Raw genomic sequence first — 19,005 nt, forward strand, 5'->3', positions numbered from 1 at the left:
CTCAAGGGGAATGGCTCAAGAACTGCACCCTTCAGGCGCACCCTCTTCCCCTAAAAAAAGGATACAGGACTGAAACACTGCCCAGGCTGGTTGTCAAGGATGATGCCAAGTGGCATCTGTACAAAGCATGATCAAGTAATCCAAGGACTCTTCCTTTCGGAAGAGAGGTAACTGAAGATTTGCTGTGAAGGCAACAGATAATGACTGAAGTCCACAATGTCAGGAGTAGCCTCAAGCTGTGTAAGGAACAAGGTAGGGTTTATCCAGTGAAGGTAAAAATTACCATGTTCAATTCAACCAAAACAATGTGGTACTGGACAGAGCTGAAGAAATCCTGCCAGCTGGGTGCTGTGCATGCAAGCTTACGTGTTTAAAGTGAGAGTGCAAGTGCTCATGGAAGATAAAACTACTAAGGCATTAGGGGTTGGCATAATATGAAAATGCCAATTCTGGCCCAGGAAGGCTAAGCAGAATTCTCGAGTTCCTGTCATCCAGAGTAAGCAATTTAAAAACATTTATTCTTTTTAGCTGCAGTTTAGCATCTGACTAAACTATTAATAAAGCCAGGAAAGAGTTAATTATATTGGACTACTTTCATTAACAACAACATTTGTGCAGAAATATTTCCAGGTGAAAAACTGACCAATAAACCAATTCATCAAATGACTACTTGATGCATGTCACAAAAGAAAGGGAGACAATATCAAGACTGGACAGCACTTTAACTGCAGAGCTCCCTTTTAATATCTCTGCACATTGAATTAAACATATATTTATTCAGCACCTGTGAGAAAAACGCCTTCCAAAAGTATGCAAACATACATATAGCCTAAAAATCTCAACCTGACCTAATTTTTCCAAATATGAAATGAAGCAAACCATTCTTCTACATACAGTGCTCTTCAGCTGCACAACATGGTACATTAGCACTTGTCTGTCAATGAGCTACAGATAAATAAGGTATTTGCTCACACTCACCTAAATATGGAATTGTAGGAACCATTTTTAAGCTTCTGATGTACTCTCGTGTCCTTTTATAATTATCTTCCTTAGACAGTAAATAGTCTAACTTCTCAAACGTGGTCTTGTCTTTCCGATTCAAAAGCTACAGAGAAAATGGAGATAATAAAATTTTCAAAGGCAAATCCACACAAAACTAACAATCAATAACTTGTTGAATTGCCCAGAGTAAAAGAAAGCATAGTCTAGTTAAATTTATCATCATCATCCAAAGCAGCACAATGTTTGAAAATATGCTACCTGTTTAAAAAAAAAGGCAATTCAGTCTAAGTCTAAGCTATGTAAAATTACAACCATTATTTCTGACTAATTTGTCAGTGATGCTCATTCTCTACATCAGTTTTGAATAACCTCAGCAATAGTAAATTTCTAGAGAAAAAATGTTGTAATACAGTCACCAACATTCTCATAACTTAAGAGTTGCTAAAAATCCTCCGAACTGAAAAGTACAAACAGCAATGGAAAATGCTCAATAAATGCAAATTGTGCCATTTCAACAGTACCTTCCTCCAAAGTTTACAATACGACAAACTCTAAAGAACCTCAGAAATCAAACAAGACAGAAGGGACAAGGATCAAGGCAACACTTACAGCCCAAGTTTTGGTCAGCCTGAAGATAGGTGCACTTTGCAGTGCTGAGACCACAGACATAAGAGAATGAAGATTATTCAGTTCCAGAAGCTTCTGAAAAAAAGGGAATAATATCTTTTAGCACGTTGGAAAGGGGAGCAGGCTGATGAATATCAAAGTTTATATTAATAAACCATTATTTTTTCATTAATAAAATACAAAGTTTTCATCTGAGACTGCAGACAAAATACTATCCAATGCTGTCATGTGCAAGATTCTCAAGATCACTTTAAAAGTTGCCAATTTTACAAGTACACCCATCAATATAATAGGCATTTCAGTTTTGAGAATACAAACAGTATTTTATTTCAGTTTGTTATTTTCTAAGGCTGTTCCTTTAGGAACAGAAAATAGCAAAAAAGTATTTGATGCATTGTTCTTGAAAACTCACGTAATTTTGGAAATTAAAGATTTAACCAAGCAAAAACATTGCACAAAGATGCTGACAACCATCTCAGAATTAACACTACTTTTGCCTTTGCAATCTGTTTTATAGGAAAAATTTATCTCACTTCAATGTACTTTAAATTTACCCTGTGTGTTGACAATTACCCAAAACAGTGATCTCAGGCAGACAATACTTTGGAATAAAGCTGTCAAGATGATAACGCTTGCTACAACAAGCACAAAAATGTAAAATAGAAAAATGAGAATTGCTGTCACATAGCTTCTTTGTAAAGCTTAAAAAGAGGCTGGATTCATCCTCAAGTGATCCACTTACTCACTGCTCAGAAGCATATAAGGAAGATCTGGACTTTATGGAGGGAAAAGCAGGAAAAGTAAAAAAGCAAGAGAAGGAAAGAGAGTCTTTGCGCAGGCTAAAACAACCCCAACTGAACAAAAGAACAACCTAAGACCTCCAAGCTGAACATTCTCCTATTACTTGGACTAATTTTTTGTGCCAGTAACTTACCCAGATAAATTTTCTTCTAAAAGTACAAAACTGCTAAGTAAATTGACTGGAAATATGCCCAACACAAAAACTGTTTTGTACTACATGGAAAGTATTATTTTAGTTACCTACACACATACACAATTTCACACATACAAAATTAGCACTTGGGACTTTGATCCAAGTGCTGTATCACTCATGGTCATATAAAACAGAATGACCACAGGTTGAGAAAGAGATAAATATCTTTAAATTTGTTTGTTTGTTTTAAAGTTAAGAGTAAAATGCAGTGCTCAAACTCAAAGAGCTTTAAACCAGCAACTACATATTGCAAGCAGGAATACAAGTCTCACAATAGCTATTTTAGAAGCAAAACATTTATTTTCATAGAAGTTAAGTTTGAAAATTGTGGGAGATAAAAACCAGAACAATTTACAACCACATTTGATTTTGTCAACATATAGTTGGCCACCAACAACCCAAACCACTTTTAAACTTGGTAGGCAGAGGTACAATGTAAGTCACACTGAACTGAGTAGTTTCACCCACCCACCTAGAGAAGAACAGTTCTCATGCCTTTATCTTACTCACGTGGTACAACGGAACTGATGTGCTAAAACAGAACTGTTAGCCTCTGCAATTCAACAGGGGCTCACAGGAGTAGTGCAGAAACAAACAAGAAAGAATTAAGGTTCTGAATTATAGTATAATATAATATATATAACGTAAGTATAATATAATTTGCACTTACTTTAGCTATTTTCACAAAATGGCTCAGTATTTCTGCCCTTATTTTTAAGGTCTGTGCTGTTAGTATTTCTCGTACAACCCAAAAACTGACCTATGAAGTAAGAACATACAACTTTTATTACAGAAAAATGGACTTTATTAGTCTGTTAGATGAAATATTTGCCAACTCTCACAATGCTCCAGGAAGAAAACAGGGAAAGGAAACAAACTATTTCTGTCCCCACAAATTCTCATCTGTATCACTGCAATTGCCCTGAAGCATTACCACCAAAAGAGGTAGAAAAGTGAGGCAACACAAAGAAAAGTGAATGAGCAAGTGAAACCCAGAAAAAAAAAAGGAACAAAATTGCTAATGTTGCACCATAGCAAAACAAATTAGGAACTAATAATTAGGAACAAATGGTCTAGAGGAACATGAAAATGTGGACAAAACCATTGAAAACAAGGGTTGTCATTTAAAGAATCTTAATCATTATTTGGAAAAATAGGTTTTAATTCACCTGAGTGGTTCCGTTTAACCTTATACTCCAAGACAACTGTCAAACAGTACCTGCTCATAACAGTAATCAAAAATTATATACCTGGTTAAACCTTCTCGTAAAGGCAACAATATTTGGAGCAAGGGTGTGTTTTTCTTTCTTATTCCATCCACAGCTGGCTAGTTCCTAGGAAACACATTAAAAATTGCCTTAAAAACAGAAATGAGCTCTCCTTAACACTAGTTCTAAATCACTCTTCTGTTTTTAGAACCACAAGCCTCAGTTTCAATCAAAATGTTGTTCAACTTTCCAAATGTACACTACTAATTTTAGACACCTTCATATGAAAAGGCAGAGTCAGCCAAAGAGAATTCTGCCTCTGAAAAGCACTTTGTAACACTGATAAATGGAACACACCCTAGAGATCTGTACACGCCTCTGCGAGCAGCAGGGAAAGCACTTCCAGTTCTGAACAGAATTTCAATCCCCATCTCCAGCACATTAACTTCTGCAGATAAAAGTGCCAATTTGCATGTGTCAGGACACAGATTCTCCACATGAACAGTCCATCTCTGGTCTTATGATACTAGAAATCACATGTTTATGTGGGAAAAAAAATCTCAGACACTTTACTAGGGACAGCAAAATTTACCTTTGTCAAAAAAGTGAAGGAGGTCAGCAACCTAAGGATATTAAGTAGTTGCAAGAGGGCTAGCGAATAACAATGGAAAATCCTGTGTACAAAAACATCATTTGACTAGGTTTAAAATTCAGGCTGCAGAAGAAGGTTGATAAAAGAACAATTCAAAATGCCCCTGCTGATTTATTTTATACTGCTAGAATATACTGCGTTCTAGAATTACACTTCATCTCTTTTTTTTTTGGCATGGAAGGATGCTGGCAGTTTCCTCAATGTGCAGTCACAGGAAACATTCCCATCAAGTGTGCAAACCCTGAAACTTGTGGAGATTGAAATTTCATGACTTGGGAAAAAATCTAAATAAAGTTACACAGAAATCTAAAATGTAAGCATAATTATTTCTGCTGGAGAACAAAAAATTGTTAACTAGATATTCTCTTTCTAAACTCTGCAAAGTAAAATGCAGATGTGTTTTTCAGTAATAGCTGAAAACAGTTGAAAAGCAGGAAAAATCCTCAGCAAATACCATGCTTAAAGGATGCTTGTGTTTTTGAGATAAAACTTAGCAACCAAAACTCTAAAATCTTAGGTATTTTCATCCATGCATAAGGCCATGTTAAAAAAATAAAACCTTAAATTACAACCAGAAAACATTAACCTTCTTAGTCTAATAACTTACCTAACAGCAAGGGGCAGGTTCACGACAAACACACAGACTATTTCTTGCTTTAAAACCTAGTTTTACAGTTGGCAGAATTTCAGGATAGAAAGAGTTGCTTATTTTTGGCAAACAAACTACATTGACAATTCCAATAAAGTGACAATCAGAAAGCACAATTAACAACTAACAGTTCATTGTAACTGCTACACAGTCCAAGAGCTACACTCCAACATAAGCTGAAAATACAAGAGTGTCCCCTCTGATCATTCCTCAGTGAGTTACGACTATTTGTCAGAGCAGCACTTCAGGAAATTTCACTTCCAAAAGACAAAAGGAAGCAAGGACAAAGGAAAAGAAGAACATCAAATCAATTGATCAAAATATCAATGGGATATTTTTTGCTATAAAATCCTATGGTACAGGTTTCATAGCAACTAAAGTAAATGCAAAATTCGCTTTAAAAATGAACATTATAGTTTTTATTTAGTTTTAGTTTATATATTTATTTTTCAGTTCATTCATCTCCTCTGCTTTTGGCAAACATATTTAGACTAAAAAACCCCCTCCATTTTGTTCTAATACTTGTCTAAACATAACTTCCTCATTGAAAATTATCTATGTACCAATTTCTACAGATTGAAATTTTTTTATTAGCAGATTTTTCTATGGGTATTACTAACTTCTTATTGCATTATTCATTTGCCATTTTTTCCCCACGGGAAAGAAAAGTCTCCCCAACTGCCTGGAGCACATTTGTAATTTCAAAAGTACGAAAGTGTCTTCAGCTACAAAATTGTCTTTGTATTTTTGGTGGGGGGTGGAAATTATCTGACAGGAAGGACAGACAGACAGCATAGGAAGGAAATCAAAGATTTGTCTTTCTCAAAACAGAAGTCTGCTAATCTCTCTGAACTATTGTAACAAATGATGACTTGTTTTATTAGTGACCAAATTAGATGGCCAGGGTTTCCACTAAAAACCTTCTGGGCTTAACTGTCCCTACTGATGTAGTCAGAAATTCACTTCTATAATGCTGACATGATGAGGGGGCAGGGGCTGTCCTTTATACAACCATGCTATTCCAACCTTAGGACAAGAAGACAACAAGGCCCAATGGATACAAATATATGTTTTTATATTAAAACAGCTGAAGCAGGAGTCAAGTGATTATTGTACCTTTTGCAGTAAACAAATTTATCATATTTTTACACAAATTTGTCACGTTCTGATAACTACCTTTATTCTTCATTTCTCAAGTTCTTATTACTGATTTTCAAATGCCTGTGTTAACTTTGATTGCTTTTCCTCAAAAGGCCTCAAGTTCCCTTCTACATCTTTCTTAAAAGGTTAAAATCTTAAAAGACAATACATTAACTTTTAAGGGTTTGGGCTGATTTATTCCCAGCATTTATTATTTTGAATCTTAAAAATGATCATACAAATTAAAAAGCTTATCAAGCAGCTGATGCAGCCTAAAATTGAGACTACGGCCAGAGGCATGAGTCAAACTCTGAAATCAGATATGAATTGAAAAAACAGAAGCAGAAGGGAGAATAGAGAATTTTTACACTTGATAAACTTATCCTGAAGAAACATTCCACTCAAAGCAAGACAAGAAGACTTCCAGAAAAGCACAGTCATCTCCTTTGGCAACAGAAGACAAATTGAAGTAACTCATGCTGGATTACAGATTCACAGTGCTAACAGGGAATATGTCTAGAAAAATATTAGTGTGGTGCAAGAAGGTGAACATTTTTGAACAAAAGAGCATTATTTGAATTGTCACATTTCCTCAGGCACTGAATTCCAAAGCAGATGGTTTAAGGAAACCTACCTCAGGCTGTATAGCTTTAAATACTGGCACATCCATCAGTGTTATCTGGCTCTGCAATGGAGACAGAATTTTACATTGTGTAATATGAAGAACTAACAATGATGCATTTCCAGCTGCCCTTCAGTAACTACAAACCATACACATATTCCTCACCAACATGAACTAACCTATGCTAGGGTCTCCCAAAAGACTTAAAAAAATACAAATGACTTTATACAGTACAACAAATATGCTGTGTCAGGTCAGTACTAAACTACTAAATCCCAAGACAGGCTTATTTTATTGAAGTTGATAAAGTTAGAAATTTGTTTTCAAGAACACCGGAAGTTTATTTAAAATACTTTTTAAGAAAAAATATTTCATGTATTTTTAGTACTCTGCAAGCCTTAAATATTATACAAGCTTAAATGCAAAAGTAACATTTCTACTTACAGCAAACTCCTCAGGAGTTACTTTCAACACATCAAATACAACTGCATCATAGCTTTTATTGGCATAATCTGAACTTCGCCCTTCCAGAGAATCTGAGCTGCTACTACCCTACAAAGAAAAAATAGTAGGCTTATCTGCAGAATGATGAATGTAATCTCAAAATCAGGAAATAAATGTGTAAAAATACTAAGCAATGGCAAGAAAATTTAAGAACTTCAAGAAGTTTCAGACACCAAATTATCAAATTTAGTTTTCCACTGTTCACAAATGTTTCCAATTTCCTTCTGCAAAAACTAAAGTGACAAAATTTTAGCTCTATGAAATTTTCAGCTTTAGCAAGCCACTTTTAATATCAAAGACTAAATGAAAGAGTTGTCACACAAAAGGAAATGTGTTGAAATTTTGAAGATTCATTCTCCATAGGATTCTTAAAATTAAATGCACAAAGTAAAAGACTGGGTAGATCCAAGCCAACCTGCTCTATCCACAACATTATAACAAAGGGAAAACTGACACATGACGAAATTTAATCTGCACACTATGGATTAGGAAAGCCTGACATTTGTACTGGTCAAGTCTGAGAAGAGAATAAAGGGGAATTAGTAGAAAGACAGACAGTTATGTTATATCAGGAAAGTGCCAAGTCAGCATTCCAAAAGAGAAGCACTGCCTCAGTATCCACTGAGGGCAGTGAGTAAAGGATCAAGATTAAAACAGTCTTGTTGGACTTCCAAAAGATCTTTGATGTTGCTCCTCATTCCAAAGGCATTAAGTCCCAGCACAGAAACTGTCCTTGTAATGATAAATTATTAGTTATAAGGCAGTTGTTACAAGCACTGAAAATATGTGAATCTGAAGAGAATTATGAACAGATAAGTGATGTTCATTATATATTCAACAACCTGGTAAACCCTGTAGACTTAATTAAAAACTATCGATCTTCATTTATTTAACGTGGCAAAACAAAAAACCTGGCAATGAAAAACTGAAAAGGGTCGTCGCAAGATTTGATTAAGTCTGGAAAACCAAAAGAGAAAATATGTAACAGATTATTAATATGCTCCTTTATAAATCCACGGCACACCCAGCTTCAGAACATATGCAGAATTACTGCATCCTAAAGCTGAAAAAGAGTTTCTCCAAGCCCACATTTAAAACATATGCTTTACAGGACAAGCTTTACTCTAGCTGATTAATAGTACTTCATCATAATATTAGATGGAAGCAAAACCCTAGAAAAACTCTAGCAGCTAATTCCCAAGCAGTGTTCTGTTGGCTGTGATGGAGCAACAAGCAGGCTGTTAGCTGGGCACAGCAGCCCAACACTGAACAAGGTAGTTTTGGAAGTAGCACAGAAGAGCTGCCTGGTCTCCAAAGGATACAAGCATTAAAATGAACAAAATCTTAGAGCACTTCCTGACTAGCAGACCAGTAAATTAAAAAGAAAGAAAAAAAATGAAAAAATGCAGCTGGATATTTCTGGGTTCTATTTCTGACTGATTTCATTTTGATTATATTACATTGCTCTGAACTCACTAATAATACATGGTTGCTGTAACTTAGAGTAGCAGGTCAAAATTGCTATATAAAACTAAACAAAACGAGTAATCAACAACAACAATAAAAAACATGGCTGTCAACACCAAGAACCATGGAGTGTTCTACAATTTTTACCTTGCCATGCTAGTTCTTTTTCCTACAAATGGTGTGGTATTTGACTAGTAGTGGAAAGGGTTTCTGCGAAAGTTGAATCAAGTCAAAATTTCCATTTTGACACAGGACATAATAAAACCCAAGGAACTGTACCTCTGGAGTGGCGGAGGTGACCATCACATTGGCCATGAGGTCATTCCTTTTATACATGCTCCCCACAAGATGCAGGAAGTTTCAGCTCAGCCAGCACTTGTTGAAAATAGAAAACAGAAATTCCTGCAAAGCAAAGTATTTGTAGAACAAATAAAATTTACAGAAAACCCAAAATGCACACAGAAAATAACCCAGCAATACAAGGTATTTAATTTTAGTTCCTTGGAACAAAGAACTTAAGAAACAAGATTATCTTAGGAGACAGATGCTCTTTTCTTTTCCAGGTACCAACTGTGAAGGAGTACAATTGAATATTGTTAAAGCCATGCCAGGTCCTTACCCTTACCTCCACTCAACTCAAGAACTTCAGGGGGAAAAGAGTGTATTATTTGTCATTTATGCTGAATTAGGTTTCATGTAAAGTCCCTCTTGGGCAAGACAAAGTCTCAGAAACTGCAAGTTACCACGAACTGCTTGCAGAGCTAGCAAGTCAGCTCAAGCTCTGACTCTTGAACTGAGAAAAGAGCATGGCAGTGTCATCGCTCCCCACAGCACACATGGATGAGCCCATAGCATGCACTGCCACTGATTCCTATCCATGGACTCTTTCAGCAAAATCTGTAGCTGCTCAGATGTGCAGCAAGGGATACTGCCACATCTCTCCTCTGCGTCCTTGCATTCCCTCCCACAACACTGACCACACCAACAGAAAAATTCTGAAAGAGCAAACAGCTAAGAATAAAAATAACCTCTTAATTTACTCTCTTTAGAAAGATGAGGTCTCCGCTTCTCATTCCTTCAAAAACAAACAATTCTCCCCAGGATTCTCAGATGAAGCAAGTCACTAATTTGGCTTCAAATAATGCCAAAATCTTCTCTGCTCAACAAGGCAAGATTCAATTTCTTTTATCTTTTCTCCCAGTAAATTTAACTCATTTTGAGCCCTAACAGGCTGCTAAGTACTTCTAGGTCTGGAGTTGCTCTTCTTAATAGTCCTTACAATCCCGAAGTGGAAAGTAATTCTGTAGATGCAATTTTTTAACATGTGACATTTACTACTACGGCCACAAAAATATTCTTGTGTCCTCTGTCCCTGCCTTTCTGAATTTGTTGTCCAGGGCATGAGGAATCAATAACACTGTGAAAGGGGAAAGAAAAACCCCATATGTGAACCTGTATCACACCCAAGTTCAGTTTTACACTGTTTTAATGTTCATTATATCAAAGTGAGACAAAAATGCTTTGATACCTAAACCCAAAAGCACTAATATACTTTTGCCTTTCAACATTCAGCACGTACATAAATCTTGCAAGGCTAGAAACTTTCATTCTAGACAGGATCAAAATAGATTCCCCTCACCTTACCCCATCCTCCCAAAATGTTCCAAATATAACACAAGCATTAAAAATGCCCTGCTTCTTCCTATGTGCAAAGATTTCTCCATTATCCCTGAAAAAATACTTCTCTACACACCCACTTGTTTTGCTACCTTCATGAAAGTCACAGGAAGCAGTTATCCTTTTAAGTCAAGTCCATTTGATCACTTGAAGTGTTTCCCCACCTGCAGAAAGCATCACTCTGCACACAAAGTAACACAGGAGCTAATACTAAGCCCACAGTATGAAGAGGCTATGTGTAGTCACACAACACAGAGAAAGGTAAGAAAAATAATACTCCCCTGTACTTGCCATATTTCACACCAACAAGACTAAAAAGAAATTTCTGAAATTCTAAAAGTTATCAAAGGCCCAAAATGTTTGCAATAAAAGGTAAAAAGTCACTAAAATGACATACAACTTCTTCTCAGAGCTTTTGATTCTTCCAATTTCTTTCAAGTTGCTCAGGTTAATCATTAAAATGATGCATTACACAAACAGTGCTAAAAATAAAAACTAAGTAAACACCTTATCTGTTTACACAGAAGGTTCATGGGCACACTGCAGTAGATCTCCTTCATAGGCTGCCGGAAGTAAAGTGGAAAATCAAGATGCAAACACACATACCACCAGAGGTTGTCTGTTCTTCTTTGCCAATTTGACAAACCCATTTAGATATGTAGAGCTCTCTGAAGCAAAACTGAAGACGGTGCAAAAACACCTGGAAAGAAACCCCAGAAATAGCACCATCAAAACCAAGCACAGAAGTTATTTTACCAGCATTTGTCAAATCTTGTCATCTATGCCACAGAAGCAACATTCTTTGAAAGCAAAATGCAAATTTGATATTGCTGTTAGTTATATGCATGAAATGCAAAGTACCCGTAAGTTCAGTCTCAGTACTAGTTATCCAAGCCTCAAGAAAGTCACTGAAACTCTTCAGCACAGAAAACCACTTTTAGACAACAACTCCTTTTGAGTTTGCACAATTTAGAAGCTGTTTGTCATTGCTGTAACAGAGCAAACAATCCTGGAAGGATTTGTAGAGGAGAATTTATTTTCATCTTTCAAAGAAGCAGCTGCTGAGTGCTACATGGATACTTGATAAATTAGAGAAACACAAACCTCAAAAGCATTGAGGAACACTGAATGCAATTTAATTTTTGACAGCATCCTTTCCCAAAAGTACAAATACCATATACCCTTATTTGTGCCCCATCCAGTGAGCATCACCTCTCAAAGCCCATTTCTCATCCCCTCACATATGATTCCTGCAAAGTGGAGGGGAAAAGGATCATATCTCCTAGAGTAATCATAGAAATTACCCATATGAACCCCACTTCCTTCAGGAAATAACTATCTGTATGCCACTCTGGGCCCTTTTATGACATCGGCTTCGTGAACAAACAGATATGAGACTGGACAGTTGAGCTGTGTTAATAGTCATAATGCTTTATATAAAAAAAAATCTCATCATTTCAAAAAGTACTTTCGAAGTAATTAAACATTAGACTTTGGTGGACATTTTGTAAAACATGAAAAATTCTAGAATATTTGAAAGCCTGGATTTAAATAATAATTGCCTATGAAGAGTTTATTAAGAACAAAGCAATTAGACTACAGAAAATTAGTCATAGAAATGTGATGGCTTTTTAAAGATCTTCCAAAGCAAACACTTGTGTATTTTCAGTATCCATTTCACCAGGAAGTCCCTAACATTTCACTGTGCCTTAGGCAACAGTACCACCTATAGATAAAGTACGCTATGAACAATTTAGCAGTTTCATGCTCATCCTTTTCTGATAAACTTCTTACTAATGATGAATTGTGAAAACATAACAGAAATAAAATGGGGCTGTGGATTAATTCATCTGACCATAAACTGAAATCACTCAAGTAAATAACTACTCCTCAATAACACGCACTGCCCCTAAGTAAACAGGCTGAAAAACAACTGAATCTTGCATCATATCCCAATAGCTGCCAACGGATCAAGCCTAATTCAGGAAAAAGCACGTTCAAAGTTGACTTCCCTTTCTAAAATTCTCTCAACTCTCCAGCTTCCACCCTTCCAGGGCATATATTCAAGTGAGTTTCACTGTGAGCAGGGAAACAGCTTCTGTGGTTAAGTTTAAGAAACAACTTCAGAATCCAAGTCCTAAACTCTTGGGTTTTATGAATACACAACTGATTTGAATTATATCTAACAATACATTAAAAACAACACCTAAAGCATTTATGACATGCTTTACTTGACTAGTCACGTTACACTAGACTGCCATTGGTCCCTTTGTTGTCACTAAGATGCCCTACAACAAATAAAATTCCAGCTTTTCAAAGTAACTGTCATAGAGCAACCTGAATACAAAGACATCTGTGGCAGTCACTACACCAAAAAGATAAGCTACCGTTCCACAAGCTGAATAAAAATAAGATTGTCTTATTTTTCAAAATTAAAATGAATTCAATGTCTCAGTTTTCTAGTTTAAGAGCTGTGTGCAAAATTTCACAACAAAATTCTTTCAAATCTCACAGGATCCTCAGTTGCTAAAACCATGAAAGACTAGGAAGCTGACAATACTGGCTTGAATGTCCAATGCTCTTCTTCTGATTATGCCCCACATCTTTACTATATCCACTGACTACTGAGTTCATTCTAATGACCATTTAATTATGTTTACAAATTTACTTTTAAGTGTTTTCTTCTCTCTGTTCTTCTATCTGCACCATTACTTACTTCATTATGATCAAAATTATTTGTATAAGCCAAAGAAATACAATAAAGTGACATTCTACTAAGTAAATACAGCAGCAAGATCTCCATCTGGCTACTTAAACATATTAAGACAAGAAATACAGTACAGTTTCTAAAAATTAGAAACCATTTGAAGGACTTTGCATAGACTGGAATTTTATCAGTCTCTGGAAATCTTCACATCAAGGTTCCATATCAAGACAGAGCTGCAGTGCTCTCTCCTTCAGAAGTCCTCCTTCAAAAGTCATTACCCTTCAAGCAACTCTGCAAACTTGAATAACTTAGAATACGAAGATACATGTTGGGAAGTTATGCTTTAAGGGAATCTTCATGAAACAGTTACAGCAAAAGAAACATATATCTGAAAATTATAGTAAAATACTACTACAACTCTACTTCTCTAAACAGAAGAGAACTGACAGACACTTCTGTAATCTCTGGTTATCAAAGGTAAGTGAAAATATGAGATACTTGTAACTTCAAATACAATTGCATACTTACAGTGGAATAAGGCAGCTGTGCTCTCAACTCATCTTGCTGCACATCTCCATCAGACCATTGCTGGGTCTAGGTCTGGCTTTTCAGCAGTTTGATCTCTTGTTTAAAGGCATAACATTCCTGTAAATATCAAGAAACAGGATTATGGTGCCATTTATTTTACAACTCAATTCCTCTTAAACTGGGCACTCCTCACCTGAAACATGCTGATATTTTTACTCTCATCTCTCCCTCACAACGTTCATTGTTAGCTCCCCATTCCAGTTTCATTAGTATGCGATAAATTCCCAAACTCAAAAGACCTACCTATACATCACAGGGAGAAGAGCAACATATTATACACTTCGTAGCTAAATATACTCCAAATATGTGATTGTAACTCTCCCTGACTCTCAAGGTCCAAGCCAAGATGCATTGTGTATTGGTTTCACTTCTTTCAAGGAGCTTTATGAATTGTAAATGCTACTCCATCATCACACCATTTTCTTCAAGGCTTAACTAAACAAACCAAAATGGACACAAACCCAAATACAGTAATTCTTTCATCTCTGTATCAGAAAGTAAAGCCATAGCTCTTCCACCAAACACGATTAACAACCAATCTGAGAAAAATACTGCTTAGGCAAATAACTTTGCTAATATTTATATTAGGTATAGCCCTTCCCTTTTCTCCTCTTTTGTCTTATAATAACTTTAATAAAACATAATGTTTAATAAAATTATATATCAAATGAGAAGAAAACGATCTCAAAGACAGCTTCTTTCCTACAGACTGACATGAAAAGCCCATTAAAGCCTGCGTTACTTTGATGAAGGTAAAAATCACTGCAGATCAGTTGGTGTTACAACAGTGCCTCTACTACACTCTCTATTTTCGTTCTATCATTAGGGAGCCTCCACCTTAAAGAAGTCTATCTTCTAGAGTGCAACTACATGCAATTCCTACTGACATCAAAGCAAGCTATCTTCTGCTGGAAAAGTAGTATTCTTTTGACACACCCAGAACTCATCCAGTAGGCACTCCTTGCATGAGCAAATGAGCCTAGTTCGCAGAAGAATCAAAATGACAAGTTAAAAATGGGTTACCATCCACTTAAGTATTTCAATCAAATTACAGACATGATGCCAGTTGTGTGCCCTGCACCACGTGGCATTTTAGTAAAGGGCAAACCTTGTAATTACTACACGCCTGACTTTCTAAATGTCTTCCCTTCACTAAAATAAAGCAAATAAACAGAAAAACAAATAAATTAACTTGGTTTGAAATTGTTTTGTAGTTATTCTTCTTCAAACTGGTGCTACATCATCCAGGATGGGCAACATAGAGAAAACAGACAAGTGTGTGCAGTTCTGCCCTTTACAGCAGCTTCCTGTTCTTCTCAGATGGGAAGAACATCTACTAGATGTGGCATGAATGGTCAACGAGAAAAAAAATTATGTATCAAATCTAGACATAAAGGACAGATTGCAACATTCATATACAAGGTCTATGAGGCAAGGAATATCCTTCTGTATTTCAGAAACACCAATGCATTTCAATTTTTTTCAATAATTAGTATGACAAGAATACATACGCTCCATTTTGTTGGGTTCAGAACAAGAAGCCACAGACAAAAGGTATGATGCACGTCTATAACCAAGAATTTCAACATCCACTCCTTCTTCCTACTACATGCCAAAGCCCCAGGCTGACATCAGCCTGCAGAAGCTAGACCAAAAACCGTCTGAAGTGACTTGAAAACAGATCGCAGTCAAGGCTCTTAACAAGACCCGCACGGTTTCACCCACACGATACGCAAATAGTTTTCAAATTTATTCCTAGACACAAGAGGACGTGGCCAACCCTAGGTGCCTCCCGTCCGCTCCCCCTACACCCCGTACCCGCCTCGCCGCACCGGGCGAGCCCCGGAGCGCCCCGCGGGCGGGCAGGGCCGTGGGGACCGCCGGCTCCGCGCCGGAGCGACATCGCCCGGCGGGGAGGGCCCGGGGCCCGTCCCGAGAGGCCGCTCGGACGCTCGCGGAGCGGGGAGCGCCGCCCGGCCCCGCGGCGCCCGGCGCCGTCCCCGCCTCCCGCGCACCTGCCGCGGCCCGCGCCGGAGGCGCCCGGGCCAGCCGGGACCGGCGGCGCTGCGGCAGCGCCCCGCGTCGCTCCTCGGGGCGCTGGGAGCCGCCGGCCGCCCGCGAGCGGCGCCTCCGGAGGGTGGGCGCCCGCCCGGGCCCGCGGCCGCAGAGCTCCGCCCGCAACGCACGCCCGGAGCGGAGACGGCAGAAGGAAGAGAGGCCGCGGCGGCCGGTCCCGCGTCTTCTGCCGGGCCCGCGGGGGCTCGCCCGCGGCTCACCTGTTCGGATGCCCCCCAGCAACGCCCGCGAGCTCTCTCGGTGAGGGGAGGCGCCCTCAGCGCGGCCGAGGACGAGGCCCGGCCCGGCTCGGGACCGCGGGGCGGGGCCGGGCGCGCGGACGGACGCGCGCGCAGCGAACCGCCTCCCCCGCGGGAGCGCGCGAGCGCAGGTGCCGCTGCGCCGTCCTCGGCCGCGCCCGCACCGCCCGCGCCCCCTGCCGGCCGCAGCGCGCGGCTCCGTGAGGGCGGCCGGAGCGCGGGCCGGGCCGAGCTCCCACCGGGACCCGCAGTCCCGGCCCCGCGGTCCCGGCCCGCCCGGCCCCGAGCAGCGGCTCTGGCCGCTCCCGGACCAGTCCGTGAAGTGCCTTTCGTTCGCGTCCCCTCGCTGCAGCCTAGGCCGTGCCTCTCCTTCCCGGCTCATCGACGAACCTCTCGGAGCCTCCAAACTAAAACTGGAGTCACGTTCAGGTCCGGGTAACTGCAGGGCAGTGACCACGTGTGTTCTTCCAAGGCAGTCAGAGCTCTGTGAGCTTCTTGGTAATCGAGAACACTACTTGAAGCTACTAGTAAAAAGGATGCTGCACCTTTCTCTGATTTACCCCTTCTCTAAAAGCAACGTTCAGGCAGTGTATGTAGGCACCACTACAGGAGAACACTGGCTCTGTGGAGGATTCCACGCAGCCCATCAGCCTGGCCACCAGGTTTGCATGTTAGAGAACCAAAGTCTACTGAGGGTATGCAGAGGAAAGTTAAAGATACTGCATGATGCCCAGAATACACTTAGAGGGTGTCTTTCCAATCTCCTGGTAAAGGTTTTCAGTGCCTATCAAACTCAGAGCAGTTTAAACATCTTCAGATATCACAACTAAATGTGTATGAGTGTGCTTTTCAAAGCAGAAAAAAATCAATTTGAGTATAAACTATAAAAATAACTTTAAACATAGATTTGAGATCTGCTTACAAGTCCTGATGCTCACAACACCAATAACTATCAAAACCAAAGGCACTATACAGAAGGTATTTCCCTACACTTCTTTCCCCCTTGGAGAGGCTAAAGAAAATTAATTTCATATGAATCTCCCATCATTTAATAGACTATTCTTATTTGAGTTTATCCTATTGGTGTACTGCCAAACAACACACTTTCCTCTAATACTTAGAGCATCAGTTCCCACTAGAGGAAAAGTACAGAATTCTCTGGCAAACTGTTTTCTGCTCTGTCCTGTATCACTGTGCCAGGACATTAAAACAGCAGTCCATAGGCTACAGTCTTTGAAACGGACACCTTAGTTACTGCGATTTCTACAGGAATTCGGAAAAAAAAAATACCTATCTGAACACTAGTTAACTTCTTATTTAAATGACTATGAGATTCTGTCAGAGAATCCTAACCTAACTAATCCTAACCTAACCCTAATCCTAACCAGAATCCTAACCGGAGAACCCTAACCCTAACTTGACACTTAAAGTACTGTAAAATGGTGGTGTTCACTGCCCAGTGCTCTCCTGCAGCACAGCAGGACAGTCTCTGAAATCCTGGGTGCAAACACTGCTCCGCTAACAGTGGAATCACCCAGCACCTGCTCCTCTTGAACGTGTTATAATGAGGACTGGAAACTTCTTTTTTTGTTCCTATTTTAGGCTTCTGCAATGTACAATGCCTTAAATTTCCCCTACATAACGTATTTTTAAAAATCAGCTAGCACCCTCTTGTGGAAAAGAATGCATAGACAAGTAATGTTACTTTAGACAATGTCATCAGCTGTGTAATTTCCCTAAATTTTAATGAAATTTTTCTATCTATAATTCAACTGACTTTTGATATAATATTTAATTTAAATTTTTCCTAAACCATGCACAATACAAATGTACTATGCTATTTCATATAGTTCAAGAAATGTAGCATCCATGGGATTTGGCTTCATTTCTCTGCATGATTATTGCTGGAAAAGTATGAATTCCATATGTCATGTTCATTGGCTATTTTACCTTCCCCTCAATCTGTTCTCAAGAAGTTTGCATTACAAGAAGTTAAGCAATGGGGCCTGTGTCTGCATGTACACAAAGATCAGGTGAACACAATGGCTTCTTTTTAACCTAAACCATTTTCTTTCCCTTAACCATCTTAACAAAACCTTTTCACAAAACCTTTGTCTTCTATTTTCTGTTTTGCTGAAAGTGGTATTTCATAGTGCTTTTAACAGTCTGGGTCTGTTTTTCAGAATGTGAGATCTGAAATCAGATGTGCCAGCTAGGATGAGAAAAATCCAGGTATTTCAGAATATTCATAGAATCAGTGATTTGGGTTGGAATAACCCAAAAACTCACCTCATTCTACCTCCCTGCCATGGGCAGAGACACCTTCCCCTGGACCTGGCTGCTCCAAGCCCAGTCCAACCTGGCCTTGAACCCTTCCAGGGGTGGGGCAGCCACAGCTGCTCTGGGCACCCTGTGCCAGAGCCCCCCCTACCCTCCCAGGGAACAATTCCGTCCCAATATTCCATCCAGCCCTGCCCCCTGGCAGTGGGAAGCCATTCCCCCTTGTCATGGCACTCCAGCCCTTGTCCCCAGTCCCTCTCCAGCTCTCCTGGAGCCCCTTTAGACCCTGGAAGGGGCTCTGAGGTCTCCCCAGAGCCTTCTCTCCTCCAGGTGAGCACCCTCAGCTTTCTCTGCCTGTCTCCATAGCAGAGATGCTCCACCTGATCATTTCAGTGGCCTGGATACCAGTGCAATGGTATGTTTATCCCACACCTAACATCAGATCTTGTTTACCCCGTTCTGCATTACTTGAAGTTTCAGACCTAGTAAGGTCTGAAAGAAGGGGATTTGAAGGGAGGTTTTGCTGGAATTGTTTTTCTGACAGCAGCAGGGATTAACCCACTCAACTCCAGT

At 39.3% G+C, this 19,005-nt stretch overlaps 1 protein-coding gene across 6 annotated transcripts in view; it reads right to left on the reverse strand.

Moving 5' to 3' along the window:
- Nucleotides 1-16,188, reverse strand: part of RALGPS1 (Ral GEF with PH domain and SH3 binding motif 1) — an 80,599-nt gene extending 64,411 nt beyond the window's left edge. For all 6 annotated transcript variants that reach the window (XR_009933813.1, XR_009933814.1, XM_062505840.1 and 3 more), the window contains exons 1-10: nucleotides 16,114-16,188; nucleotides 13,778-13,894; nucleotides 11,149-11,242; nucleotides 9,145-9,267; nucleotides 7,339-7,446; nucleotides 6,907-6,957; nucleotides 3,874-3,957; nucleotides 3,294-3,383; nucleotides 1,612-1,704; nucleotides 979-1,105 (exon numbers count right to left, since the gene is read on the reverse strand). Coding sequence is in view for 4 of the 6 variants with exons in the window: in XM_062505840.1 (XP_062361824.1) it covers nucleotides 979-1,105; nucleotides 1,612-1,704; nucleotides 3,294-3,383; nucleotides 3,874-3,957; nucleotides 6,907-6,957; nucleotides 7,339-7,446; nucleotides 9,145-9,201 (610 nt within the window). In the remaining 2 variants the exon portion in view is untranslated. The remainder of the gene's footprint in view (nucleotides 1-978; nucleotides 1,106-1,611; nucleotides 1,705-3,293; nucleotides 3,384-3,873; nucleotides 3,958-6,906; nucleotides 6,958-7,338; nucleotides 7,447-9,144; nucleotides 9,268-11,148; nucleotides 11,243-13,777; nucleotides 13,895-16,113) is intronic.
- Between the last annotated feature and the right edge of the window lie 2,817 nt (nucleotides 16,189-19,005).

This window comes from Cinclus cinclus, chromosome 19, assembly GCF_963662255.1.
Source record: "Cinclus cinclus chromosome 19, bCinCin1.1, whole genome shotgun sequence".
NCBI lineage: Eukaryota > Metazoa > Chordata > Aves > Passeriformes > Cinclidae > Cinclus > Cinclus cinclus.